This window comes from Rousettus aegyptiacus, unplaced genomic scaffold, assembly GCF_014176215.1.
Source record: "Rousettus aegyptiacus isolate mRouAeg1 unplaced genomic scaffold, mRouAeg1.p scaffold_m13_p_2, whole genome shotgun sequence".
Taxonomy (NCBI): domain Eukaryota; kingdom Metazoa; phylum Chordata; class Mammalia; order Chiroptera; family Pteropodidae; genus Rousettus; species Rousettus aegyptiacus.
The window spans coordinates 130,943,369-130,971,067 of NW_023416295.1; the positions used below are offsets into that span (position 1 = coordinate 130,943,369).

At 38.0% G+C, this 27,699-nt stretch overlaps 1 protein-coding gene across 6 annotated transcripts; it reads left to right on the forward strand.

The window, feature by feature from the left end:
* Window positions 1–209: 209 nt before the first annotated feature.
* RACGAP1 (Rac GTPase activating protein 1) lies at window positions 210–27,699 on the forward strand. Of its 6 annotated transcripts, none has more exons than XM_016151810.2 (17): window positions 210–326; window positions 6,661–6,749; window positions 14,961–15,163; window positions 16,199–16,335; window positions 17,308–17,377; window positions 19,003–19,056; window positions 19,740–19,820; window positions 20,216–20,342; window positions 20,667–20,797; window positions 21,477–21,641; window positions 22,838–22,933; window positions 23,017–23,215; window positions 24,474–24,579; window positions 24,756–24,888; window positions 24,998–25,133; window positions 26,102–26,210; window positions 26,521–27,699. In XM_016151810.2, exons 2-17 carry the CDS (start codon window positions 6,665–6,667, stop codon window positions 26,594–26,596), a joined length of 1,908 nt encoding a protein of 635 aa, XP_016007296.1. In that variant the 5' UTR covers window positions 210–326; window positions 6,661–6,664; the 3' UTR covers window positions 26,597–27,699. The 6 variants fall into 6 exon arrangements, with proteins under 6 accessions (XP_016007296.1, XP_036092746.1, XP_016007297.1 ...); XM_036236853.1 differs by having other exon boundaries at window positions 20,216–20,333; XM_016151811.2 differs by having other exon boundaries at window positions 238–326; window positions 6,665–6,749.

Genomic DNA, 27,699 nt, shown 5'->3' on the forward strand with positions numbered 1-27,699 from the left:
CAAAAAGTATCATTTGCCTTCGATCAACACGGTATTCTGAATGACTTCGGGAAAGGGCTCCGGGGGTAGGGTGAGGGAAGAAACTAGAACTGTTGACCTTAGTAAAAATGGCTACCGTTGGCGTTTCTATGAGAATGCGCATGCGTGGTCATGTCCCCGCCGCTCCTCCCTCCGTGGCCCTGATGCGCGTGCGTCGTAGCTAGAGGGACAGCGCGGGAGGAATAAATTTCTCTGTGATTGGTCAGTGCAGGATTTCAAACTCGAGCTGGAGGCGCGGTGCTTCTCTGCTGTTGGGTGCGGCGCGAGGGAAGCGGAAGGCCACTCAGGTGGGTCCAGGCGAACCCGGCTAAGTGGGTTCAGGGGAGCTGCGAGTAAGAGGTTCGTTTGGTGTTGAGTTTGTGGTGGGAGGGAGGGCGTCGGAAGTGGTGCGCCATAGCCTCTGCGGGGGTTGGGAAGAGGGCGGCACCTACTGCCCCTCCAGAGGGGCTTTCTCCGTGCCGGAAGCCGGAGCGGCCTGAATGGGTGGTGGCAGGAGAGATGGGGGACTTCTTGGCGCCGTGTTTTGTGGAAATCTGGAGCGTCTTTTTGAGATGGTGGCTTAAACAGAGCAGGAACCAACTCAAAGTAGTGGCTCTCACCTAGATGGAGTTCGGAAGTTTGGGGGGTAACACCCCATCCTTTTCTGGGGAACAGTGCTTTTTCAAAGGGAAAAGCCCTGGGATTTGAGAGGCTGCAGCGGCTGGAAGTGGAGCCCCCGTTACCGTATGGGCTGTGTGTATCCAGGTAGGCTGGCCGAGGCAGTAACTTGTTGCCCTTCCCATCCTACTTCTTAGTCTTAGTAACAACGAGGCTGTACTTTTACACTTTCCCGTATATTTCTCTTCGCAGAATTTCATTCGTAGGGAGAGGGTGTGTATAGATAGAAACGTGAGGTGGGTGGGAAGATAAGCCTTTTTTTGTTTTTTTTTTTTTTAAAGAAATGTCATTATCATTCTCTTGAATGTGTGGCGTGAGCTATTCAGTGTTTTCAGAAGGCGCTTTTCCTATAGTTTAATCACTCAATAAGTATTTAAGTGCAAAATGTAAGTAAAAGACAATCTTTTTTGGCTTTAAAGGAGCTTGCAGTTTATTTGGGAGCGATAGAACTTTAAAAAGATAACTGATTGTGGTGAATCTAGTCAGCCTTTACACTCTTGAGAGTACTGTCCATTAGTACAGACAGCCCTTTTAGAAAATATTTGGCAATATTTGTCAAGAGCCATAAGAGGTTTTTACCCTCTGGTCTAGCAATCCCAGCCTTGGAAATCTGTTTCAAGAATCACGGCCACCTGAAGAAAACCACTGTCCTCAGTGATGTCCATTTATTCAATGAATTTTTATTGCTTATTCGTTTAGTGTCAGGCACTGTTCTGGGCACCAGGGTCTGATTAATGAACAAAACACAAAAATCTCAGCTTTCTTAGAACTGAAACAATTGGGGAGACAGACAATAAACAAAATAAGCAAGTTAATATGTAAGTATGTTAGATGGAGATAAGTGTTTTGGAGCAAAATAAAGCAGAGAAGTGTTGGGGGAAAGGCTGCAGTGTAAAATAGGATGGCTAGGAAAGACTTCACCTAGAAAAGACATTTGAATAAATACTTGAAGGAGATGAGAGAGTGACTGTGCAAGAGGTTCCAGGCAGATGTAACTTAAAAACTGGAAATTACCTAAATGTCCAAAGAAGAGAATAGTTAAACAAATAATTGTCACCAACTTTTTGTAACTTAATGGAAACATGATAGAAAAACAGCACCAAATTATTATATAATCTATGATTGCAATTCTATGAAATAAACAAGTGCATACTAGACAAAGATTACATAAGGAGGTGCATATAGTTTAGGGTGGTAAGGATTTAGTTTTACTATTAAAGAAAACTTTAATTTTTTTGAACATTGAAAATTAACGATATGAGGCAGTGTTTTATATTTGCCAAGTAAATGTTGCAGATAATAAAGAAGAGATCATTTGGGACTGAAATGGTTAGGAAATGCTTCTGTGAATTGGTAAGACTTACACTAGATGTTGAATGGAACACTTCGGAATGGGAATTCACAGAAGAAAAAAGGAGAATTAATATACTGAACCAGTAATAATTTTCTGAAAAATAATAATTCAGCTCATCCTTTTTAGTTTTTATTCATATTGGACTGAGGATGGTCTATTTACTCTTTCTCCAATTGATTTGCTCATAAGAACATTAGGTTTTAAGATATTCCTTCTGCCTGCCAGTTGTATGGAGACTTGATGTGGTTAAGCAGAGGCTGGACACTTGGGAAGAAAAATTGTTCTGAGATGCTTTCATATAAAAGAATCCTCTAGTATTGGGATTATCTTAGGGAATTATTTTCCTTGGCAGCAGAGAATCTATGTTGTTCATTTCTTGGGGATCTCCAGATTTAGTAATGTTCGCAAGAATGTTTTTCATGAAAACTCCTGAAAAATTCAGGCAGCCTTCTATTGCTTTGTCTTACAATATTTAACACCCTTGATTCATCTAAACAACATGATGTATAGGTCTCTTAATAATGTTATTTGTAGGTGGAGGAAGAAGAGGATAGAGACTTCCCCCAGGATACTCTGCAGTTAAGATCTGTAGTAGTCTGTTATTCTAAAGGACGATGTCTGTCTCTTGGCTGGGTATTGAAATTAAATTGGGGACTCAAGCAATCACATCAAGCTGTGACTCTTTCCCAGTGATGCACAATCGCTCCCTTAGGGATACTCACAGACTGGGAATCTGTAGCATAGTGACTCCTCCACTTTTGGGGCTTCTCGTCAATAATAGCTGAGATTTTCTAGCATCTTTTTGTTTAAAGTGCTCCACGAACAGATTTCTTTGCTCCACACAGGGATCATTTCAGTTTTCCCGAAAGGCAGCTGCCTGTGTAGTGAAAAGTGACAGCTGTTTTACAGCTACAGAGCAATGTACTACAAGATGATTTTGTTTTTGTTTCCTTTCACATTAGTGTATCTCCTAGCTATGGAGCTAAATAATGAAAGGGGAGAAATAAAGAAATATTCATGAGGGTGAAAATGTGACCCAGCAGGAAAATTAAGACCATTTTCAATTGACATTGAATAGGATGAGTAATTTTTAACTTTCTGAGTTACAATTTGGCTGAGATATCACAGTACTGATGCAGAAAGATATTTTTGTCATCTATGAATAATTCCTGAGAGTCACTTCTATAGAACGTTAATAAAGATGCATGATGGTCCCCCAGCATATAAAGAGAAGAGGATTAAATTTTACTAGTGCCATTTTCAGATTACCTTAAGTAAACCTATGTTAGAAGAAAAACTAACTCTTCTTAGATGCTACAAGCCTCGTGTAGAAAAGCTTGCTTAAGAGGATAAACGTGATCAAATTTTGCCATCACTATTCCAGGGTGTAAATAACTATCAGACCAAAGCAAAAACAAAAATTTTAAACATAACTATAATAATACCTATATTTTTATAGTAGAGTTCAATTTAGGCTTTATGAAACTTTTAACTACATTAATAATATTCCATGAGGTAAGTAGGACAAATATTATTGTTCCCATTTATAGATGTTAATAACATACATGAGAGAAGAGTCCACAAGGTTTGGTGATTATACTTGTGGGACAGGAATTAACTTAACATCATTCTGAGATTTAAAAGTGAGTGACTGGGAGAATGATAAACAAAAGGAAATCAAAATTGGGAGTCAGTAGGGTAGGTCAGTGGGAAGGGTAGTTGATGTGTTGCTTCATGACAGGAATACATTCTGAGAAATGCATTGTTAGGTGATTTTGTCATTGTGTGAACATCATAGAGTGCACTTAAACTTATACACCTAGGCTATATGGTATATGCTATTGTTCCTAGGCTATAAGTCTATACAGTATGTTACTGTACTGAATACTGTAGGCTATTATAACAATGGTAGGTATTTGTGTATCTAAACATATCTAGACGTAGAAAAGGTACAGTAAAAATATGATATAAAAGATAAAAATGCTACACCTGTGCAGGGCACTTACCATTAATGGAGATTGCAGGACTGGAAGTTGCTCTGGGGAGTCAGTGAGTGGTGAGTGAATGTGAGGGCCTGGGACATTACTGTACACTACTGTAGACTTTATATACACTGTACACTTAGGCTACACTAAATTTAGAAATTTCCTTCAATAATAATGTAATCTTAGCTTACTGTAACTTTTTTACTTTACGCATATGAGGGGAAAGGATAGAATGATGTCCTTAAATCAAGCTCAACATCTGGGGCATCTCAAGCAAATTGAGAGTTCCAGGACTGGCGTTAGGAGAGAGGCTAGAGCTTGTGAGATAAATGGGTGATTCGTCTGTAGAGATCTAACGATTAAAGTGAGATAGTTTGATCTGTTCTTTAAGAGGTTAGAGGATTGAACTTTAGGCTTGTCTGGGGTTGAGAGAAGAATAGAGAAAACTGTATAATTAAACTATTTGTAAAACTCTAATCTGGAGACTGACAGTGTGCCAGAATTAGGATTATCTCTTTACTGTTTTACAGTACAGTACTGAGAGTTCAGTTAAACAACTGTCTCCTAGGTATAAGGCATCGTATTAGGAGAACAATGTAGGTCAAGGTAGTTGTATGAGATAATGGTTACTATGATGAAGATGTGTCCTTAGGTAGGTTCTCTGCATCTTTAGACTTTTCGAGAATCAGGTTATGTTTACAAGAGAGTACCTCCCCCCAGCCCTTACTCTAGGGAGTGGTATGCACAAAGAACATAGGAAAGAAGAAAATGTGAGGATTTCTTTTAAAGGACCAAAGGATTAGGTTGTTGAATTGTCATTTAAGACATAAAAACTTTCTGAAAGGAAATTTTTAAACCAGTTTTTAGTTCCCTAGTTGCACTGTGAAATTTTCCCTTTCCGCATTCTTGGACTGGTAGTTTTCCTATGTACTGAGCTCACTCACTGTCTTATAGTCTCAGAATATACAGATGAATGCCAAGATGATAGAAATCAATGCCCCCCCCCCCCTTTAAAACTGATCAGTGGCTTTCATTTTTACTGAGAGCCAAAGGAAATCATCATTTGAATGAGCTACTGAATGCCCTGCTCCTGCTTCTGCCCTGTATCATTTGAGTATATTTGCCTGTTCTGTCATAGTGTTAAATCCTTGGGCATCTCCATGACTTCCAAATTTCTTCTTGCCAGTTTTAATGCTATTATTTTAGTTTCGTTCTTAGTTTAGAGAAAGATTGTTGTAATAAATTTGTTGGTCTGGTTGCTTAGCAGCTTGCTACAATTTTGTAGCTTGGAATACATTGCCGTTTGAAAATCTTGGTTTCCTGCCCTGATTCAGGTATATATTGCATCCAAGCTTGGAATTGAAAGCTTTTTTGCTATTAGGGCAATCATCATATAAGTACAGATGAATAATTCTGTAGCATTTAATAGAAAATATCTATATATTCCTTTGTCATTTGTGGTTTTTATTTTCTTCCCTGCTTGCCCTGATGATAGCATATGGTACAATCTTATAAACATTGTAAAATCACGAAACCTTCATAAAAGAGTTCTTCAAATTTTATTTAGAGCATGAAATAAAGGCCTGGACTAGAATGTTGAAAGGGTGATTAAGCAAAACATAAGAATTCTTTAATGGTATTTCTGAAGACATTCAATTTTTAAATGAAACTTGATTTTTTATTTCATTTCCTTGATAGTTTTCATAACATCAGTTGATGTCTTTATTTCTTGACTGTTAAGTGAAGATCTTATTTTCTCAGAATATTCTCAGTTTGAAGTATTCGGGGTAGAACTGCTAGTGAGGACACAGTTTTTAATCTAATATCAGCAGGTCTTTGGGGGAAATACGAAGCCCGAAATTCACTATACAGAACACAATAGCAAGTGATTTTTTCCTTTGCCTTTCTAACTGTGAAGGTGGTGTATTGTCTCCTTGATGTCTGAATGTGGTACAACATAAGCCTTTGCCTATACTTAGTATAAATTTATTAGACATAGTCCCTGCACGCAGTCCAGCAGAGATCCCTGCATTACAGAAATAATTCTTGTGTTGCTGAGCTGGCGATTTCCCTACTTAATCACTCGTGTGACGTCATCTGTGCTGTTGGTAGGAAATGTGCTGACCATGTCCTGTGTTTTAAAAGGCAGATGCAACAGGAGTACTAGCTAAAAATGAAATTAAAAAATAAACCTTTTAGGTTATGTTGAAGGTCTTCAAAGTCCAGAAGGATTAGAGTGGCAAAAATGTGATTAATCAATAGCCTTGACTAAGAACTACATTTTGTAGTTGGCCACCTAGTAATCAATACATGCTCTTTCCTAATTCCTTTCCTCTCAGCTCCATAGTGATTGCAGGGTGCAGGAAAAGAAGTAGGCAGGAAGTGGGTATTATATTCAGAGGTCTGAAATGCTTTTCTAATTTTCAAATGAGTGTTAAATATTCCAACTTTGTTTTTATAATGAGGATCACACAAAACATTAATTATTGGCTTGAGATTCTTATAATGGTAGCTCCAAATGGAAGAGTCCAGATGTTAGTCACTGATGACTCTAGTGGATTGCTACTGAATCTTTTGTCTGGGGGAGAAGGCAGGATCCCTAATATATATTTGATTTCTTGGCAGAAAGATGGATACTACGATGCTGAACTTGAGGAATCTGTTTGAGCAGCTTGTACGCCGGGTGGAGATTCTCAGTGAAGGAAATGAACTTCGTAAGTCATTCTGAGCTGGCCTGTGTGAAGAGAGAAAACAGATTTCAGATTTGGGTTTTCCACAAAGCTGAAGTGTGTTCCAATCCTAAAACTCTTTTTTAAAAAATAATTTAAAGAATTTTAAATTATAGTTGGCATACAATATACTAATTTTGGTGTACAACATAGTAATTAGACATTTATATAACTTATGGAATGATTACCTTGATAAGTCTAGTGCCCATTTGACAATTACTGGTTTTATAATATTATTGACTATATTTCTTATGCTGTACTTTGTATCCCCATGACTATTTTATAACAATTTGTACTTAATCCTGTCCTCTTTTTCACCTGCTTTCTCAGCCCAGCTCCCACCTGACAACCCTCAAAATGTTCTCTGCATCTGAGTTTGTTTCTGTTTTGTTTATTTTATTCTTTAGATTCCAATTGTCAGTAAAATCATATGGCATTAGTCTTTCTCTGTCTGACTTACACTCAGCGCAATGCACTCTAGGTCCATCAATGTTGTTGCAGATAGCAAGATTTCATTCTTTAAAAAAATTTTTTATGGTTAAGTAATATTATATGTACCACTGCTTTATCCACTCATCTATTGATGGACACCCACATTCCCTCCATATCTTAGCTATTGTAAATAATGCTGCAGTGAACATATGGATGCACATGTCTCTTCAAAGTAGTATTTTGGGTTTCTTCAGATAAATACCCAGAAGTGGGATTACCGAGTCCTTCTTTGTCTCTTGTTATAGCCTTTGTTTTAGAAGTCTTTTGTCTGGTATAAGTATTGCTACCCCAGATTTTTGTTTTGTTCCATTTTTATAAAATATCTTTTTCCATCCCTTTACTACAAGAATGAGTCTCTTGTAGCCAGCATAAGTAAGGGTCTTGTTTTTTTATCTTTCGATCAGAGCACTTAATCCTTTTACATATGAAGTAATTGTTGATAAATATGTAGTGACGTTTTATTATTCATACATTTGATCTTTTTTTTTCTTAAATCCTTCTAACATTTCTTGTAATACTAGTTTAGTCTTGATGATCTCCTTTAGCTTTTGTCTGGGAAGCTCTTTATCTTTCCTTTGATTCTAAATGATAGCTTTGCTGGGTAGGGTAATCTTGGTTGTAGATCCTCTTCATCACTTTGAATGTTTCATGCTAATTCCTCTGACCTGCAAAGTTTCTGTTGAAAAATCAGCTGATAATCTTAGGGGAATTTCCTTGTAGGTAAATAATTGCTTTCCTCTTGGTGCTTTTAAGATTCTCTTTGTCTTTAACCTTTGGCATTTTAATTATGATATGGCTTGATGTGGGCCTCTGAGTTCATCTTGTTTGGGATTCTCTGTGCTTCCTGAGCTTGTATGTCTATTTCCTTGACCAGGTCAGGGACGTTTTCTGTCATTATTTCTTTAAGTAGGTTTTCAGTTCCTTGCTTTCTTCTCTTTCTGTTATCTCTAGGATGTGAATGTTGGTAAGCTTGATATTGTTCCGGAGGCCCCTTAAACTGTCCTCATTTTTTTGGATTCTTTTTTTCTTGTTGCTGTTCTGACTGGGTGTTTTCTGCTACCTTCTCTTCGAAATTACTGATGCTATCCTCTGCTTCATCTAATCTGTTAATTCCTTCTAATGTATTCTTCATTTTAGTTATTATATTCTTCATTTCTAACCGTTTCTTTTTTATGTTTTCTATCTCTTTTTTAAAGTTCTCACTCAGTTCATCTATTCTTCACCTAAGACCATTGAGCATCCTTATAACCAGTGTTTTTAACTCTGCATCTGGTAGATTGCTTGTCTCTGTTTGGTTTAGTTCTTTTCCTGGAATTTGATTTCTTCTTTCATTTGGGCCATGTTTCTTTGTCTGCCTCCCTGTGTTTGTTTCTGTATATTAGGTAGGGCTCCTAAGTTTCTTGGTCTTGGTAGAGTGGCCATACATAGTAGGTGTCCTTTGGGGCCCAGTGGTGCAGTCTTACCTGGTCACCTGGGATATGTGCTCCAGGTGTGTTCCTTGTATGGGTTGTGTGTGCTCTCCTGTTGTAGTTAAGCCTTGGTTTCTGTTTGCACATCAATGGGAGGGATTCATTGGTTGTGAGGACTGGCTGGTGAGGGGCCAGCCCTATGAAGAAGGATTCACTTTAGCAGGGTCTGGTGCCTGTCCAGTCTGCCCTTCAGGTATGTCATCCTCAGATGTTCCCTGGGCGGGTCTCCAGGTTGTGGGTAGAGGTATGATCAAAACTGGCCATAGGGTGTGCCAGCCTCAGGGCCTCCTAGGAGAGGCCCTGCAGCAGGCAAAGTTCAGCAGCAGCCTGTGCACTGCCTGAGGCCACCTAGCAAATGTCACCAAGGAATTCGCAGATGGCTGCCACCCGTGCCAGGCTTGGAAGTACCTCGAGAGGCCAAGCCATGAACTAAGGCTGCTTGCCACTAGTGGTGGGCTTGGGTCTGCTCAGCAAGAGGTACGGGGCACTTGGAGGCCAGGTGCTGCTTGTTTCGGTTTTGTGACCCTTTGAGAGATTTTAGGAAAGTCTGCTGCATAGGCCAACACAGGCCATTTGAATTTAAAAGCCACTGGAGGCAGCTTGGGTGGGTCCACAAATTGGGAGGGGAATCACCTGTGTAGGGTGACCTGTGTTAACCAGGTTGATGGAGACTCAGATATGGCAGCTGCCTGTGTTTGCATGCTAGAGGGGAGGGCTCAATAAAAGGAACAATGGATTCTGCCTGCACTCTGGGAGAAAGCTGCTTCTCTAGATCTAGCTATGAAGTCAGACAACTCAGTTTCTCCCGGTATGTCCCTGGGCTTTCTGAGCAGCTGCCCCAGCACTGGTGCTCAGAGTGAGTGAGTTTGTCAGCAACTCTCACAGCCCTTCATCTCACTCAGCTACAGTCTCCACTTGTTTTTCACAGCCAGAGGTAGTGAGGACTTTTTCTTTTTGCCCAGGAACCCTGGGCTTGGGAGCCCAGTGTGGCACTGGGACCCCTTGCACCTCCAGTGGGACCTCTACAGCTGAGGTATCCTTTCCGATTTTCAACCACTGTGGTTGTGGGACCAGCCCATTTAGTGTCTCCACCTCTCCCACCAGTCTCTAGGTGGCCTCTTTTGTATGTCCCTAAATGTAGGACTTCTGTTCACCCAGACCTCAGACATCTACCAGTGATGGTTGTTCTGTCGTTTAGTTGCAATTTTGATGTCGTCGTGAGAGGAGGCGAGCGCAGTGTCTACCTACTACACCTTCTTGATGGGAAGTCCTTAAAATTGTTTTTCATTTGGGTTGCCTAAAAAGAAAGTGATGGTCACTTATCCGTGGACAGAGCTTAATGAACACTCATTCGAAATGGTCACTTTTTTCTATACTTCTTAAATGGGTTTTATCTAGCATTTTTTCATTATCAAGGTTCTCTTTCCACTAAATAGTTGGCCTTAGTTGCCAATTTCATTTTTATACCATGAACTGTGAAAAATCTATTGAATTTCCAAGGGTGTTGCTTTTTTCTTTAGTAGTTGTCTGCATTTTTTATCCTGGGCTTTTCTTGTGTTTTATAGAACATTTTCAATTGAAGAAGAGAAAAATGTCATAACTTTTTTTTGAAGGAGGGACTATTCATCTGCTTTTATTTATTTCATATTTTGATGCTTTGTAATAAAGGATTGAGATTGGGTAGAGAGCTGGGGAGGAAAAGGAAGTAGATTAGTAAGAAATGAAGCTGGGGCTATTGGCAGTGACTTAAGTGGTCTGTGAGATTTATTCTTTACCAGCTTCTCTTTGTGTTGCTGTCCTCTCCTATTTCAGATTTTCATTAATACCTAATTTAATAAATGTTGCTCTTAAGTCAACCTCATTGATATAAAAGTAATAAAGAACTATGTCTTAAAACTTAAAAAAATCCTACAGTACTTAGCATAGCACCTTATGCCATTTAATATTTCCTTTAATTTGATTGATGTTTTTAATAGCTCTTATCCACTTACAGGCCTTTCAAAACAATATTCTATTTTCTCTCTCTAATAGCTGTTGCATGACCCTATCATCTGGTACTAGCTCAGTAACCATGATAGCATACTAATTAGGCTTCTCTTTGAGGTCACATCATCTCAGAGGATGGATACTTTGGAGTCTAGTAGAAAGGAGTATTGAATAAGAGATCTTAAAAGTCAGGTTAATTCAGCAAATATTTAGTGAGAACCTGTCACAGCCTCTGGCACACATTGAGTTGAGGGAAAAGTGTGACTAAATGGCTTCATGGAGAAAAGTAGGGTTTGAGTTGAGTCTTAGATGTAGGGTAGGATCCCAACAGATAGAAATAAAAGAGGACATTTAGAGTCAGGAGAACAGGTGGCAGAAGAGTGTGGGGTTTAAGGAGAATAGGAGTAAAGGGGAGTGACATAATGAGAGGTCTGCTTTTGGAAGATTAACCTGGCAGAAGTAGAGGTTGCAGTAGAGGTTGGAGGCTGGGAGACTGATTAGCACATGATTGCCATTGCTCAGGAAAGAGGCAGTAGGAGTCCTAACTGGAATGGTGGTTGTGAAAATAGAAATAAAGGGAAATGGGTGGAAAAGATTGTGAGAATAAGATCTCTAGGAGGAGGCAGCTGATTGGATATGGGGACAGAGGGAGGAATCTAAGGTGTGGAGTCTCAATAACTAGTGCTGTGCTGGCTTTTAATGGTTATTTCTGTGTCTTTTTCTCTAGCTGTAAAATAGGAATTTAAATGTCTTTATCTTTGTGAGAGTACTGTGAGGATTTAGGGATAAAATGAGATACTAGTTGTGAAAATACTTCAAAAGTAATTATGCCAAAAAAAACACAAGATGTTTGTTTTTACAGATACTCTTATTTTATAAGCAAATTTACATCTTCCCATTTATTTTTGTTATAAAATAGAGGTACATTTACCTCCCTCTTCAAACCCCTAATTTGGAATGTTGGCTTTTGGGGAACTAAAGTGGTTCAGTGTTTTCTAGACTCTAGAATTGCTTTTCTGCAACCACCCCAGTCTCTGTCTTCTTCTTTGACCTTGGGAATTGCTCCCATGCTCAGGTATCCCGACTCCTTATTCTTGAGTTTCAGCATCATAATTTTATTCTTTCTCCTTTGTATAGTCTTTTTTTTTTTTTGTAGCTAAATCCAAGGTTACTGAAAGATCCGAGTGAAGGTTAATATTCAAATAAAATGACTTTAATAGCCTGGGTATTTTGTTATCTTTGTTTTTCCCAGTCTACATGATTTTTATCTTCTATTTTTATGTTATCATGAGTTGCCTGAACTTCTTTGATGTTGTTGTTGTGCAAATTAGGAATAAATATAACAATATCAGGTTCCTGTTGTATACCAATGCCATGTTAAGTTTGTGCTATGCTATATACAATAGGCAATACTGAAGTATATGTGACATGTTGTCTGTCTTCAATAAGATTATGGTTTTTAAATTTCAGAGACAGGATTCTTTCTCACGAAACAAGATAATACAAATATCAAAATAATATGCTTTGGGAAATATAGAAAAATATAATGTAAGCAAATAGATTAGGAAAGGATTCATAGAGCAGATGGGACTAGAAAAATGGGTACATAAAGAAAAGTAGGTAGGGCATCATTCCATTTGGAGTGCATAGCTTGATCACAAGTAAGAAGGCAGGAATGAGTATGGGTCTGTTCTGGGGTTAGGGACAAACTGGGTTAGCTAGGGTATTGTGTAGCGGCGGGAGGTAAGTTTGATTAGATGCGTAAGGTGGGCTTGGATGCTTGGGGTTTAAATGTGATCTGAACAGCAGCAATTCTTCATTTGTTCAATGAATATTTAAGTGCCTTCTATATGCTAGGCAGAGTGCAAGGTACTGACAATAAAAGAACAAAAGAGATACATATGGTCCTTGCCTGTAAGAAGAGTAGTGAGTAGTGGGGAAGACAAAGGGAAGAGCCTGTGCAAAGGCCTCAGGAGAAGTGAGCTGAGAAAACAAGATTTTTGGAACTGCTTTAGTCTGCTGAATTATGAACCAAATCCTGTGTGTGTGTGTGTGTGTGTGTGTGTGTGTGTGTTTAAAATGAATTAAAGATTATCGTCAATTTGTTTTAAAGAAATTTTTTTCTCCTTTTTAAGTGCATTTTATAATTTAATATATACATAACTTTTAGGAGGTAATTTGAATTTAATAAATCTTTTGATTGTGTTCTTCATGACTGGAACTAGTACCAAGTTGAATTGCGATTCATAAACTGGCAAAAAAAAAGGCCATGTTCGTTGTTCTCCAAGATGAATATTTTTCGTGGTCTGGGTCTAAAGTGCCTCTTTGACCCATCATAACAAACTTAATTCATAATAGAATTGTACAAAAAAAGTAATAACTTAGTCATGTATGCAAATGTCCTTCTGGTTTTGGTTTCACACTAAGCTGAACTACTAGTAATTTCATCATTTGCATTATTAAAATAGGAACTCCTTCCTTGAAGTGAACTGCTTGGAGTTCTATTGTCCAGTTCAGTTAGACCTATAATATATGCCAGTTAGCAATGAACAGGGATTAAAACCCAAATTTAATAAGATTTACCAAGAAGGAATATTCTAAAGAACAAACCAACAAAATTAGGTCAAATGAAAATCCTTTCATTCTCATGTGTTGCAATTTCATAAAATATTTGAGAGTGTATGTAGCACTATATTTAGAAACATTTAATTGACCACAGTGTGGAGCTAGAAAAGTTTTTAGACTGTGTAGTTAAAAAGTGTGTTTTTTGTTCTTTATTTTTTGAAATTGAAATATTACATACATCAGGAAAATACGCAAATTTTAAGTGCACTACTTGGTGACTTGCCAGAGTGAATATGGCTAAGGACTAGCTTTTGTTTTTAATTTTTTTCCTTGTGAATCTATGATGTCTAAATAGTTAAATCTGCAAAAAATTATATTGTTTTCTTTTTTTTTTATATTAAGGAGGAAAAAAACTTAGTAATGTGTTCCAAACTGTTAACTGAACCAGCATATAATTTAAAACTATTCGAATTGTAATAATATATTTTGGGGGGGGGGGCTGATACTTCTATCATCTAAGATAACTAGGTCGTAATATCCTGTTTTGCTACTATCTTTTGTTTGCTAAAAACTGAAGTTTTCTTATGTATAAGACTTGGTTTCTGTAGATCGAGTTGGTATCCTAATTTTAATTTTAAGTTTGAAATTTAGCCATATTAAAATTGTTTTAAAGGGACAACATTGTTTTTGTGCTCTTAGGTTGAATTCAAATAGGAAAAGTCCCTTAACTGCCTGAGAATCGTTAGCCTTGTGTGAATTTGGCCTAGTTTCAGCTGGGTTTAAACTGGGTTAGTTTGACCAACAGCAGGTATATGCCTTGGAAACTTTTTTCATGATGCTGGAGAAAAGTGATACTTAGAGATAGATTGAGGTTAACTAGGAAGTAGTAAAGCATCGTAAAAGAATAATCTGCTGATAGCAGGTGATGAATGAATACCACCAGGGTCTTCATGTTTCAAGGTGCTGGCTTGGAAGTGATGCTGTATTTGCAGACATTTGAAGAAAGTCTACATTCTGCTATCAGTGACTCACTCAGAGCTAGTATGATCTTCTCTTCCCGTGCCTTCCCAACTGGAATGTTTACATACCCTTCAGGGCAGTGTTAAACAGCAAAAGCAAATTGGCTTTTTACTTTCAAATCAATATTTGTATAATTATATAGCTGAATGGAATTGCAGGCCTAGACATCTGTAATATTAATCTACATCTACTGGAGCATATTACTGCAGTTACATTTGAATTTGCTGTTTAACGTCTCTCTGGCGCAGCAATGCGTGAATCTCAAGGAGGCTGTTTTTGTTTTATAGCTGTAACTGTCCTGGTGTGTGACAGCTGCCCCAAAGGTATTCCCCTTTGATTGCCTTCTGTTCCAGAGCTTTCAGTATTGGTGTTTCATCTGGAGCCAGGTGACTAATGAGTTACTTATTCCATAGCAGATGCCACTGGCGAAGCCAAAGTAAGTAGCCTATTGAAACAGGAATTGCTCCCCACAAAACTCTCATCGAGGGTGCTGAACATATATATATATCCAGGATCTGCTCTTGGTTATTTTCAGTTGGATTTGCCTATAGTTTGGCTGGTTTCTTAATTATGTATTTAGAGTAAAACTAACCAGAGGACTCATTTATTAGAACATTTATACTGTTTGATGTTTGAATTATTAAAGTTTCCTCCTTTTCCTTAGAATTCATCCAGTTGGCAAAAGACTTTGAGGATTTCCGTAAAAAGTGGCAGAGAACTGACCATGAGCTGGGGAAATATAAGGATCTTTTGATGAAAGCAGAGACCGAGCGCAGCGCTCTGGATGTTAAGCTGAAGCATGCCCGCAATCAGGTGGATGTAGAGATCAAACGGAGACAGCGTGCAGAGGCTGACTGTGAAAAGCTGGTGTGTATTGTTTTCTGTGCTAGAACTGTGATGGTGGGGGAGGGGGAAGCATCATCTTAGATAATGTTTCCACTTGTCAAATATACCCAGTTTCTTATTCCACATTAAAGAACATAAAAGCAACCTGTCCATTAACAACTTGTCCATGATTAGAGCCGAAATTGCATCCTGGGAATCCTGTCCACCATAGGTTGAAATTTAAGTTTATTTTTGCTTTAGACTCGAAACTGTTACATAGAAGACAGATTTCCAATGAGAATTTAAAGAATTAAAATTGGAGGGAAGGGTAGGGAAATCCTAACATACCGTCATAAGACAATTGGCAGTCTCTCATGCTACCCAAAATACCCTCATTCTTATATCAATAGCTAGTACTTTACCTTGGATACAGGTAAGACAACTCTTAAGTCTTCCCTTCACAGTGCTTCTAATTCAGGGTAAAGGGCTAGATGTATTCAACCAGTTGAACAATGCGGCTAACATAAAACAGTTGCATTTCGATGTGCAAGGGTGGGTCATGATACAAAGGAAAGTCTTTGTTAGGAGGCACTAATCCATCTTGGTACAGTGTTAGATGCCTCAGTAAGCTCAAATTGTCTGGTTCCAGTGTGTCACAGCTTTGTATCCATTTTAATACATTTTGCTCCACCATTTAGGAGGTAGGTGGCTGCTTTGATCTGTAGAAAAAGCTAATAATTGTCCTGATAAAATGACACTAAAGTGATTTTACTATGCGAAATCTATTTTGGGACTCTTATTTTGTAATACTCTCTCCTCTTGGATTAGCAATTTGATCCAAATGTCTTATAGCAGAAACCCCACACTATTCTAGGTGGAGTTCATTTTACCAGTCAGAAATCAGAGACACAATCTGGGCTTGATGTGAATTAATATGCTGTTGGTGTAGCAGCCTTCCTGAAGGCTCATTTACATAATGCTGTATTTTAATGTCTTCTGGTCTGCCCATCCCATAAATTTGAGGTGAAGCTTTCTCCCCTGGTTAGTTAGGATGTTTTACTCTGCTTTGGTCTGTAGGAAAGACAGATTCAGCTGATTCGAGAGATGCTCATGTGTGACACATCTGGCAGCATTCAACTAAGCGAGGAGCAAAAATCAGCTCTGGCTTTTCTCAACAGAGGCCGACCATCCAGCGGCAATGCTGGGAACAAAAGGTGGGGGAACTGCATCTGTTGTTATCTGATCACAAGCAACACAGCTGTCAGAAGTTCTTGTTATCTGAACTCTTAAATATACTGCTTCTGGAATGTGTGCTGAATAAAGCAGAAAAAGACTTTGGAGGAACGGTGGGTGGGAAATAAAAGCAGAGTTCTCCCTGTTTTCTTTTATTGGGTGTATTTTTGAAAAATATTTCCTTGAGATTTTGTTTCACCATGGGTAAAATTTTGATGTTGGTGCTAAATTGCTCATCAATAACTAATCCTGTAGATTGCTAAGAAATCTAAAGGTGAAAGTGGCAGTTCAGCAATACTTTCAGTGTTTACTCTCCAGAGAGCTCTTGTAGCTCTTCTGGTTTAGAAAGGCCTTCTGTGAGCCAAGACTAGACAATAATTTTGGTTCCACTGCATCCTTCTTTAAAATAGTCTCAGCCAGGCTTTGAATTTAACATCCTCAATACAATACATAGGGAAAGGTCAGCATTCTTAGAGCTATTTATTTTGTTGCCTGTTTGTTTTACAGGGAATCTTTATAACTAAAAAGATGTACAGGGTTAATTTCTTAAAAAGCTAATGCTGGGTAATACTCTTTCTTGTAAAAAGCAAACCACAAATGCGATCAAATTAAACTTCACTCTTCTGCCTTGTGAATTTTTAGTAGCCTGTAGTACACACTCAGCAGGGAATAGCACCCATGCCACTGACTGTAATTTTCAGCTGTGGTTATAAGGCCTGTGCTGAAAATGCAGCTGTGCTGCAGATATACTCATGCATGCACACACACTCCCCCATGAAACCATAAAAAGCAACCCACCACAGCTAGGGTTTGAGCTTGTAGTTATCTCCGTAGGGAAGGCATTGCTGTGAAATTGGCTGACGCTACCTGACCAATGTGACTGTTCTGGATGCTGATGGATTTTATGTTTCACAGTCTTCTGTATCTAACACTGTATTGTTTCACTCATCTAGACTGTCAACCATTGATGAATCTGGTTCCATTTTATCAGATATCAGCTTTGACAAGACTGATGAATCACTGGTAATGAGCATTTGATCTCTGAGAATTACATAAATTCTTTCTCCTTCAGGAATATCTCCTATCCTCTCTTCTGAAATTCTTTTATTACTGTGTTATTAGTTGATGTGTTATAGATACTGAGCTAACATTTTAAAATATGAATTCACACAAGCTATAAGAGACTGGCTTACATATTTTTTAGTTTCTGGAAGTGAGAATGTAGAATTTAGGATTTGGCATGAGGTTAGTACATGAGCTGCATGTACTAACTGACTATATCTTGACTTATCAAAGCCCCAGCTAGCAATAAAAAAATTAGCAAAACTGTATTCAGGCAGGGCTTATTTGCTGCTCTTTGGGAGAATAGACTTGTGCCTTATGTCTGCATTAGTTTGGTTCTTAAGGAAAACTTAATTATACTTTACAGTTAGAAGGACAATCAATGCTCTGGAGCTTCAGTCAGAAGACTGATGAAAGTTTCCAGGTGCTTTGATCAACAATGGTTAACATGTCTAAACTCTTCGTTACCCTGCTTTTGCGGGGTGACATCCTTCTAACTTATGGTGGTGTTTCTACATGAAAGATCATCTCCTGATATTTCAGTCTTTGATATTCAGGAGATTGGTAGTTTATTAGTTTGTGTGTCTTTCCTGTTTTACTGGCTGAAAGCTAATAAACAAAACAGTAAATCAGGAGGTTATTGGTAGTTAGTTTTCTGATGCAAGCAGAACAAGTCACAGCTACTTGTTACATGGGCTAGGAATTTTCTGTTCAAATTCAGTATTTGACTAAGTAAATAATTGCCATTTTACAAATAGAAATGTTAGATGTCACCTTTTTAAAATAAGTGATATAGAAAAGTCGGATGTATAATAAAACTAAAACATATTAGCTGATTTTGGAGTTAGACCTATGATATGATATCTGTTGTAACTGAAGCAGAATTAAACAACCAATAGCTAAATTACTTGAAAACGAATTGGAGAGGTTAAATTTATTTAGCTAAGTTACTAAGTACTGTATATAACTGTTTCTGAATTTTGTGTTTTCGGGGATTATCAAGAGTTAAGGAAGTCACAGGCAGCTACTAAAAATGAATGCAGGTGGTTAAAATAAGTGAAATGAAACTAGACCACAGTAAATGTCACATAATTCTTTGGTGGTGAATATGTCTTTTAGAGTCCAAGGAAGACGGACGATTGAGAAATGTAAAACTTGAACTAGAACTTTTTAAGTGGCTATATTGCACTGAACATCTGATTAGACAATAGCAATCCCTTAAGAGCAAGAATCACATTTAGCAGGATCGTATAACACCTAACATTCTGTAAGTTCTAAAACTAATTAGAAAAATAATCAAACAAAGGACCAAATACTGGAGATAATCACGACAAGTTGATTCTTTAACCTTTTCTTGCCTCTGTGATATTCATTCCTGATTCTGTTATGAGAGCTTCAATTTTGGAAAGAAAGCATGTTCTTTAGCTCTATAGCTACAACACTTGAGACCCTTTCTTCCCCTTTGTTCAAATTATAAACTAGGTAGTCTGACTCAAGAAACCTTTAAAGTTCTCTAAATTTATTTGCATAGGGTTTTGAGAAGGTCTAACCAAACACAGAAATTAATACAGTTTAATTATCAACAGGATTGGGATTCTTCTTTGGTAAAGACTTTCAAGCTGAAGAAGAGAGAAAAGAGGGTACGTATACTTTTATTTAGTTTTTAATATAATTTAATTTTTACAAAGTAACAATAAAAGAGTTTTCTCTGGAAATTCTGCCATGATACTGTATTCTTGACATGTTGCTTTAGCCGTTGTTAAATACATGTTGCAAATGAATCCATGCTGGGGGCAGTATTGATGTTCTTTGAGGTAGTAACCCAAGAGAGAATCTGTCGCATTTCACTGTTCTGGATTGCTCTCACTTCAGTCATTGAGTGTAAAAGGATATACTTAAGTTTGTTTTGAGTTGTCATATAAATTTTTATGCAGGACTTTTGTGCTCTAACATAAGCTTCAGACGAAATGTGTGTATAATGGGATATACAGAGATCTATTTGTGTGTGCTTGTTTAGGGTACTTAATATGGTTCCAAAGACTTTATGTTCTTAGATAGGATTACAGCTCTACTTTTTCTGGTGCTGTCATCTAAATTTTTCCAAAGCTTACTTGTTTCTTCTAGGGCACTGAAAGCATTTTTGTGTTGGTACAACTTAAGCTTCACGTGGAAATTGACAATAAGAGAAAGTACATTGTTTGTTACTTACTGTAGCCCTGGAACCTAGGACTTACATCCAAGCTTTCGAATAAAATAATTTTATCTTCCGTGCTTCAGATCTTCTCCTTGGCACTAAAGTTATTGTTATTTGCCCCCTCTCTAGCGTTCCAGTAGCCGACAGTTCATTGATGGTCCCCCTGGACCTATAAAGAAAACTCGTTCCATTGGCTCCACAGCAGACCAGGTAAAAATAGTCAGGCCAAAGAGAATTATGGTCTTGAACACATCAAAGATTTGTGGGCCTGAGCATTAAAAATCTGAGTTAATATTGCAGTGTATTTTTGAGAGAGATGTTTAGTGAGAGTTTTTTATGTTAATAGGCTTCTTATCCATATGAATGGATTATTCTGATTAAGTAAACCACTCTCGGCTTTATGTTTGATTCTTAGTTGCTTGTATATATACCCCTATGACCTATATTTCTGTTCTAAAGTATGAGATTTCAACTTAATATTATTTTGGGCTGGGTCCTTAATCCTAACAAAGACTCAGGAATTTTTCAAGCTCTCCAAAACACCCTATAGTGGAGGAGGGGAAATGAGATTCAATTATTCATCCTTCTTATTCCTTTTGTTTCAGGGAAATGAATCTGTAGTTGCAAAAACTACGGTGACTGTTCCCAGTGATGGCGGGCCCATTGAAGCTATATCCACTATTGAGACTGTGCCGTACTGGACGAGAAGCCGAAGGAAAACAGGTCCATTGGGTTTGTGCCTGAATTTTCTATGTAAAACAACTGGTAAAATTTTGGGGAGAATTGTTTTCTTAGAACCTTATGAGGAAGGGATTGGATGTATTGGGTAGTTTCTTACTGAGGGCCAGAGCACTCTGTGTCAAACCTTACCCTTAGACTGCCAGCCTGGCCTATGTCACTAGTGCATAACTTGTTCTTGAAATGGTTTTTTTTTGCAATAGTTATTATATTCCTTTCTGATTATGGTTACAGATTACCAATTATCTACCAGTTATATTAAAATTAGGGTTAAATTCAGAAGGAGCAAAATACTTAAGACTTAAACTTGTTTTCTAGGTGCTTTACAGCCTTGGAATAGTGACTCCACTTTGAGCAGCCAGCAGCTGGAGCCAAGAGCTGAGACAGACGGTTCTAGCACTCCGCAGAGTAATGGAGGGATGCGTTTGCATGACTTTGTCTCTAAGACGGTAAATACATGATTGCTTCTTTTTTGGGGGTATCTTTAATTTTCCAATTGTGAAAGTAATATGTACTAGGAATAAATTTAAATACATCAGTGTTATAAAGTTAAATGTTGAATTTTCTTCCTCCTTCTAGTCCTACTCTCCAGGGGTAACTACTCGTTATAGAAGGTATATATATTTCAATTCCATGAGTAATATTAAAAGAGAGCAACTTTTCAGAAGCAGTTATTTATGCTTTTTAATGATACATATTTGTGTTTTGTGCTTCAATAATAGCACGTTTTAACTTTGTCCCATTTGATTTCCTCATAAAAAACCCAAGCAAAACTGACAATCTCAGAGGAGTTAACTGACTTGTTTAAGCTACGTGACAGTAAGTGGTGGAATTAACATGGAGGTTTTCTGACTCCTTGTCAACAAGTTCTTCCCACTACTGTACACTGCTCTCTCCTAGCTGAATGAGATTATGCAAGTTGTTTAACCTTCTTTTGCTTCTGTTTCTTTATCTTAAAGAGATCAAAACCTGTTTTACAAGATTATTGTGAGAAATACACAAGCAAATATGTGTAAAAGGATTAGGAAGTTGTTCAGCACTGCTAAGTGCTTAATAAATGTTGGTCGATGATGTTTATCATTTTATAATTCATACCACTCTGTTCCTTCTGCCCCGTTTCATCCTCAGGTTATTAAACCCGAATCTTGTGTTCCATGTGGAAAGCGGATAAAATTCGGCAAGCTGTCTCTGAAGTGTCGAGACTGTCGTGTGGTCTCTCATCCAGAATGTCGAGACCGCTGTCCTCTTCCCTGCATTCCTACCCTGATAGGAACACCTGTTAAGATTGGAGAGGTATGAGCCATCATTGTGTTATAGCTTCAGCTCTTCCAAAGCTGAATGTTTTTGTTTTAAAATTAATGATACCAAATATATTTCTTTCCACACATAATGAACAGAAATTATGAAATATGAACTCAACAGAGTCCTGTTTGGATTTGTCTGTTTCGTAACCTTTCTGAACTATACTCCTCTTCCCTTACCTGCCCTCCCTCCCGTCCCTCCCTTCCCCTTTCTCTCTCCCTACCCTTCTGCCATTTCCATCCTTCCTCTCTCCCTTCTTTTCTTCCTCTCTTTCCCTTTCCTGCTTTTCTTTTCTATTTCTTCTCCCCATCCTATTCTATTTTGTAAAATTTGAAACAAAAGAAAGTAGAGAGATTAGTATAACCCCTGATTCCTGTTCAACTCTCATGATTACTAATTCATGTCCAGTCTTGATTTATCAGTACTTCCACCTCCTCCTCCTGGCCCTGTCCAGTGAATTATTTTGAAGCAAATCCCAGCCATCATATAATTTCATCTGCAAATATCGTTTCTCTTACATTAGAGATATTCCATACTAGGCTATTAAGATTAGGTTGCTTATTTCTAAAAATTGATTCAATCCATTAAGAGATTATTTATCATACAAGCAACATTAGCAAGAATCAAAACAAAATGACTAAGCTGCTACTCAGCCCTCAGCAAAACCAATTTTATTTTATCCTAACCTTAAGAGTTCTTATCTGTGCAGATTTTTATTTATTTATTTTTTTTACAAATTTTCTGTACTCTGATATAGTACCATGGAATTCTCCCCTATAGGTAGGTTTGTATTACAACCCACTGAGTTGTGTTAATATTTCTTACTAAGAATAATTTAAAAGGTTTTCTTTTTTAGTGCAACAAATTAGTTTATATTAAAGGCCATACCTGTAATCTCATTATTGCTTGCTTTCTGATGCCCTTGAGTAGAAGAGAAGCACGGACAGAGTTGTAGCTAGTTGTTTTATTACTTGTTCATGAAGACTGTGGTATCTTTGACCATAAATCAGTCCTGGTGTAGAGGTAGGAAAAACAATTGAGAGTCTCTGTTTTAATATATGCTTTGGGAATAGGAATTTAAAAGTAGACATGATGTCTCAGCCTGAGTATCAGTCTGGAGATGGTTCTTCCCACTGGTCTGGATCTGCTGGTCTAAGTGGTATAAAAACTTAAAACTTCCTTTTCAGGGAATGCTGGCAGATTATGTGTCTCAGACTTCTCCGATGATACCCTCCATTGTTGTCCACTGTGTAAATGAGATTGAGCAGAGAGGACTGACCGAGGTAAGGGTGAACCCTAGGAGAGGATGAATTTATTACTTGTGTCAACAATTAGGAGCTTAACTGAAATGTCACCCCAATCGTAGACAGGCCTATATCGGATCTCGGGCTGTGACCGAACAGTAAAAGAACTGAAAGAGAAATTTCTTAGAGTGAAAACTGTACCCCTCCTCAGCAAAGTGGATGACATCCATGCTATCTGTAGCCTTTTGAAAGACTTCCTTCGAAACCTCAAAGAACCCCTTCTGACCTTTCGGCTAAACAAGACCTTTATGGAAGCAGCAGGTAAGGACAGATCTTAATAGGTACTTGAGTGTGAGTCCCACAAGGGGAGGAATTTTCGACTCTTCTGTTTACAGTTTTATTTCTGCCTAGTAAAGTGCCTGAAACATGGTAGGCGCTCAGATACTTGGATGGATAAATAAATATATCTGTGTCCCCTATGCCTGTTTTCTTTGTCTAAACTTTTGTTGTTGTTGCTTTCTTTTTGCTGTTGTTCAGTCAAGTTTTAGGTTGTTCTTTTGAACTTGGAACCATCTTCGCTTCCTTTTCCTCGCATTCCACATTTAATCCAGTGGCAAATCTTGCCAACAGAGGTCTCGTAAAATACATCTTAAATTTGCAATTTGTCACTCTTTCTACTACTACCACTCTTTACATCTTCACTCTGGAGTAATGTGAGAACATCCTGATTTTCCTGTTTCTACTCTTGCCCCCTACGGTGCGATCCGCATACAGTAGATAGAGTGATCCTTTAAAAATTTAAATTAGGTGATGTTCCTTCTGTCCTCAATATCCTCTAATGGCTTTCCTTCACTCTCAGAATAAAATCCACAGTTCTTAGCATGGCCCAAAAGACCTTACACAATTTGGCTTCTGGTTATGTCTCCAACATCATTTCCTTTTATAGTTTTCCCTTCTTTCCTTCTTTTCCAGTTACAATGGAATTCTTGCAATTCTTAGAACATAACAGACTTTTTCCTTGAGACCTTCACATTAGTTCTTGTCTCAGCCTGGAATGATATTTTCATGGTTTGCTCCTTTATTTCTTTAGGGTTTCTTTTTGAATATCTTATCCTCAGAAACACCTTTCCTGACCACGTTGTCTAAAATAACAGCTCCCATTACATTCTAGCTTTTTGCCTGCCATGTATTATTATCTAATATGTTACATATATTACTACTTAATAGATATTTGCTTTTCGACTAACTCTTCAATAGTACCTGGCACATAGTAGGCCCTTCAACAGGCATTATGAACGAGTACCTACTTGATAATTATAGTCACAGCAGTGTGGGTCTCGGTTGCTAGCTGCTTTCCCTAACTGCAAGGGCTGGCTTTTTAAAAAAGTTCCAATTTCTAATATTGAGTTGTTGGCCAGTATCTTGCCTGTTAATGAAAGTAGAGTCTGATGCAGTCATGAACCTAATCAGGAGTTTCAGAAGCTTACTGTATAGATGAGGCTTTGCAGTCAATAACCTGGAAGCCTGCTGTCGAGGGAAAGAAGTCTTAGGCCTCTTGGTGCTCTCTTTTCATTTACAGAAATCACAGATGAGGACAACAGCATAGCTGCCATGTACCAGGCTGTTGGTGAACTGCCCCAGGCCAACAGAGACACATTAGCTTTCCTCATGATTCACTTGCAGAGGTGAGTAAAGCAGAAACTTTTTTCAGGGAGTTAACGGAATTTTCCAAGGGGAAGATAATGTGGGTTGGGTATTAGGGAGGGAACGTGAGTGATGGATTGTTTTCTTGTAGAATTTATATTTTGGTCTGTGTTTAAGTGGAGAAACAAGTGTTCTAATTTAATGCTCTTTTGCTTAGAGTGGCTCAGAGCCCAAACACTAAAATGGATGTTGCCAATCTGGCGAAAGTCTTTGGCCCTACAATAGTTGCCCATGCTGTGCCCAATCCAGATCCACTGACAATGTTACAGGACATCAAGCGTCAACCGAAGGTAGGCAAGCATGTATATATATGTGAACTTGTGTAACATGACCTGAGAGACGAGGAAGAGGTTAGCCCTGAGCTTTTGGAAGTTTGCTGACATGTTTGGTGGTTTTTAGGTGGTGGAACGTCTGCTTTCACTGCCCCTGGAATACTGGAGTCAGTTCATGATGGTGGAACAAGAGAACATTGATCCCATGCGTGTCATTGAAAACTCAAATGCCTTTTCAACACCACAGACACCAGATATTAAAGGTAAGGTGTAAGTTATGCTTTTTTTTTTTTTTTTTTTTGGTAATTTTTAAAAATTAGTTAATTTTTATGGTAACATTGGTTAATGAAATCCGGTAAATTTCAGCTGTACATTTTAACAGTAAGACATATATATTTACATTGTACGTTCACCTCCCATAGTTAGATTTCTTTCTGTCATTACATATTTGATCCCCTTTACCCCATCTACCTCCTCCCTTCCCCCCTTACTCCATCTACCTCCTCTCTCCCCCCTTCCCCCTTGTAAGTTGTGCTTTTTAAAGGACCCGACTCCCTGTCCAGTTTTGGCCACGTGTCCTCTCCCTGCCTTCACTAGAGTTGTTTAAAATTTATATTATTCAATAAAAAAAATTCATTTTGAGAATTCTAACATTAAAGGAAAATTGTACAGTTCTACCATCCTGATTTTTTCCCCACTTTTTAATGGTCTCCTTTCTTTACACATATAGACATTTTTAAAAATGTAGATATAATAATAATTTAGATATAATTTGTTATGTTTCTTGATATGTTTTACCAACTTGATTTTTTAAAAGCGTTTCCCAGTTCGTGTTACCAGCAAAAATGTATGAGGCCTATTTCATTCTAATCTCACTGGTATTGGTGACCTGTTCTTCCATTATTGCAAGTTCCTTCTAAGAGAGCATATTGTTTTTTTATAGTATAGGTAAAAATTAAATGGTTACATGTTATAGGTGTGAAGTTTGGAGTTTGAGAATGGCCTGAATCAGGAAGTGAATGTCAGCTATTAATTGAGCATTTGCCTGCATAGTTCAAAAGACATAGGTGTGTTCTAAAATGATGATAAAAATGAACTCCAGGACTTTGCTAGGTCTCTAACCTTAGCTCTTAAGTGCTTCATGGGTGGTTTCAGCTTAAAACAGGCTACCTACAAGGGTGCTCTCTTTTTTTCCCCCTCCTTTAAAAATATGTCTTAACTTTGATTGAAGTGAGTTTCCTGGGGCCTGTGACCACTCCTGAACATCAGCTTCTCAAGACTCCTTCATCCAGCTCCCTGTCACAGAGAGTCCGCTCTACCCTCGCCAGGAACACGCCCAGGTATGTGGAATTGGCCTGCTTAGAAAATAAAAAATGACCGCTTTCTTAGGTTTCTTTCCCATCATACTGAAGCTTATTGAAAGAAAGATTGAAAAAGGTCTTAGCTAGCAATTAGACTTTAAAAGGAAACCTGGGGCCTTTTTTAAAGGGTCAAAAGGTCTGTACTGTTTCCCCTCTCTCATCTCAGGTGACAGAGTAGCTTACAGGGTAGTTATTGAGGTTTTTTACTTTTAGTTTATTATATCAAGTCATATTAGAATTGTTTATCATTTTTTATAGAATACTTTTCTAGTTCATTCTTTTTCTTTAGATTTGGGAGCAAAAGCAAGTCTGCCACCAACCTAGGACAACAAGGCAACTTTTTTGCTTCTCCAATGCTCAAGTGAAGTCACGTCTCCTGTTACTTGCCAGCATTTACTGACTGCTAAAAAGGGTGCACCTGTACTCTCTGCTCTTGCAGCCTCCTGTACTCATTACTACTTTTAGCATTCTCCAGGCTTTTAATCAAGTTTAATTGTGCATGGGGGTTTTATTAAAACTATATATAATCTCCCTCTCCTTCTCCTCAAGTAACGTAATATCCACACCTTATACTGTCATTGGGAGCTTTTAGATGGGAGATCTTTACAGGCATAGAGGGGTAGTATGGAATTCATTGTGATTCTTTTGGGGGCTTAGGGGAATGTCCCTTTGGCTTAAAGCTAAATGCCGTTCATAGAATAACCTTTCTCTGATGTTATCTAGAACTAATTTCCACGACACAATGACAAAAGCCCTACCTCTTTGGTAAGACTGACTTGTTTCAGGGTGGGAGGTGGCAGGTGGGAGGGCAGGGTAATGAAAGGTTTGGACATAGGATTTAGGATGGCTCCTTCGGAGAACTTGGAAGTTCCCATGCCCCCATTATGAACTGAGCTATAACATGGAGCCTTTATAAGAATGGGATAGGGTAAGGACAGAACTAGTCATGGGAGTATGCTTAGCTTTAATTTGGATTGATTAAGTTTTATAGTGTTAAGTAGCACAACCTTGTAAAAGTGACACTACAACTTATATTTATCTCTGATAGGCCTCTGGCTGGACTTTGGGTCTGGTTGGGGTCAAAGCCAGTTCTTAAGTTGAATTCATTCTGATGTTTGACATTCACCTGCACCCCCTCCTTAGTCCATTGGAGCCATAAAGGTCAGTATGCTATCTATTTGGCATCCCAACTAACAAGAGTAGGCTGGCTAAAAAGGGAGATTGTCAATATTTTGTGTGGCAAGAAAAGCCACATTCATTTTGTCTTTGCACTTTGGATGCCGGAATCCTCTTGTATAACATAGCCACATCTAGATAAATATGAGCTTTTCTGTCTATTAAAATTACTTTCAGTGTCTATAAAAATGCTTTCTTCTTTAGAATGTTTCTAATCCATATTGATCCTTACTTGTAAAACACATATTTGGAATAATATTTGGAAAAAAGTAAATAGTTTTTTCAAAACAAA

Coding starts and splice junctions, on each gene's coding strand:
- RACGAP1 (XM_016151810.2), top strand. CDS start 6,665: ATGGATACTACGATGCTGAACTTGAGGAATCTGTTTGAGCAGCTTGTA. Junction 15,164..16,198: donor AGGCTGACTGTGAAAAGCTG/GTGTGTATTGTT, acceptor TTTGGTCTGTAG/GAAAGACAGATTCAGCTGAT. Junction 22,934..23,016: donor AGCAGAGAGGACTGACCGAG/GTAAGGGTGAAC, acceptor CCCCAATCGTAG/ACAGGCCTATATCGGATCTC.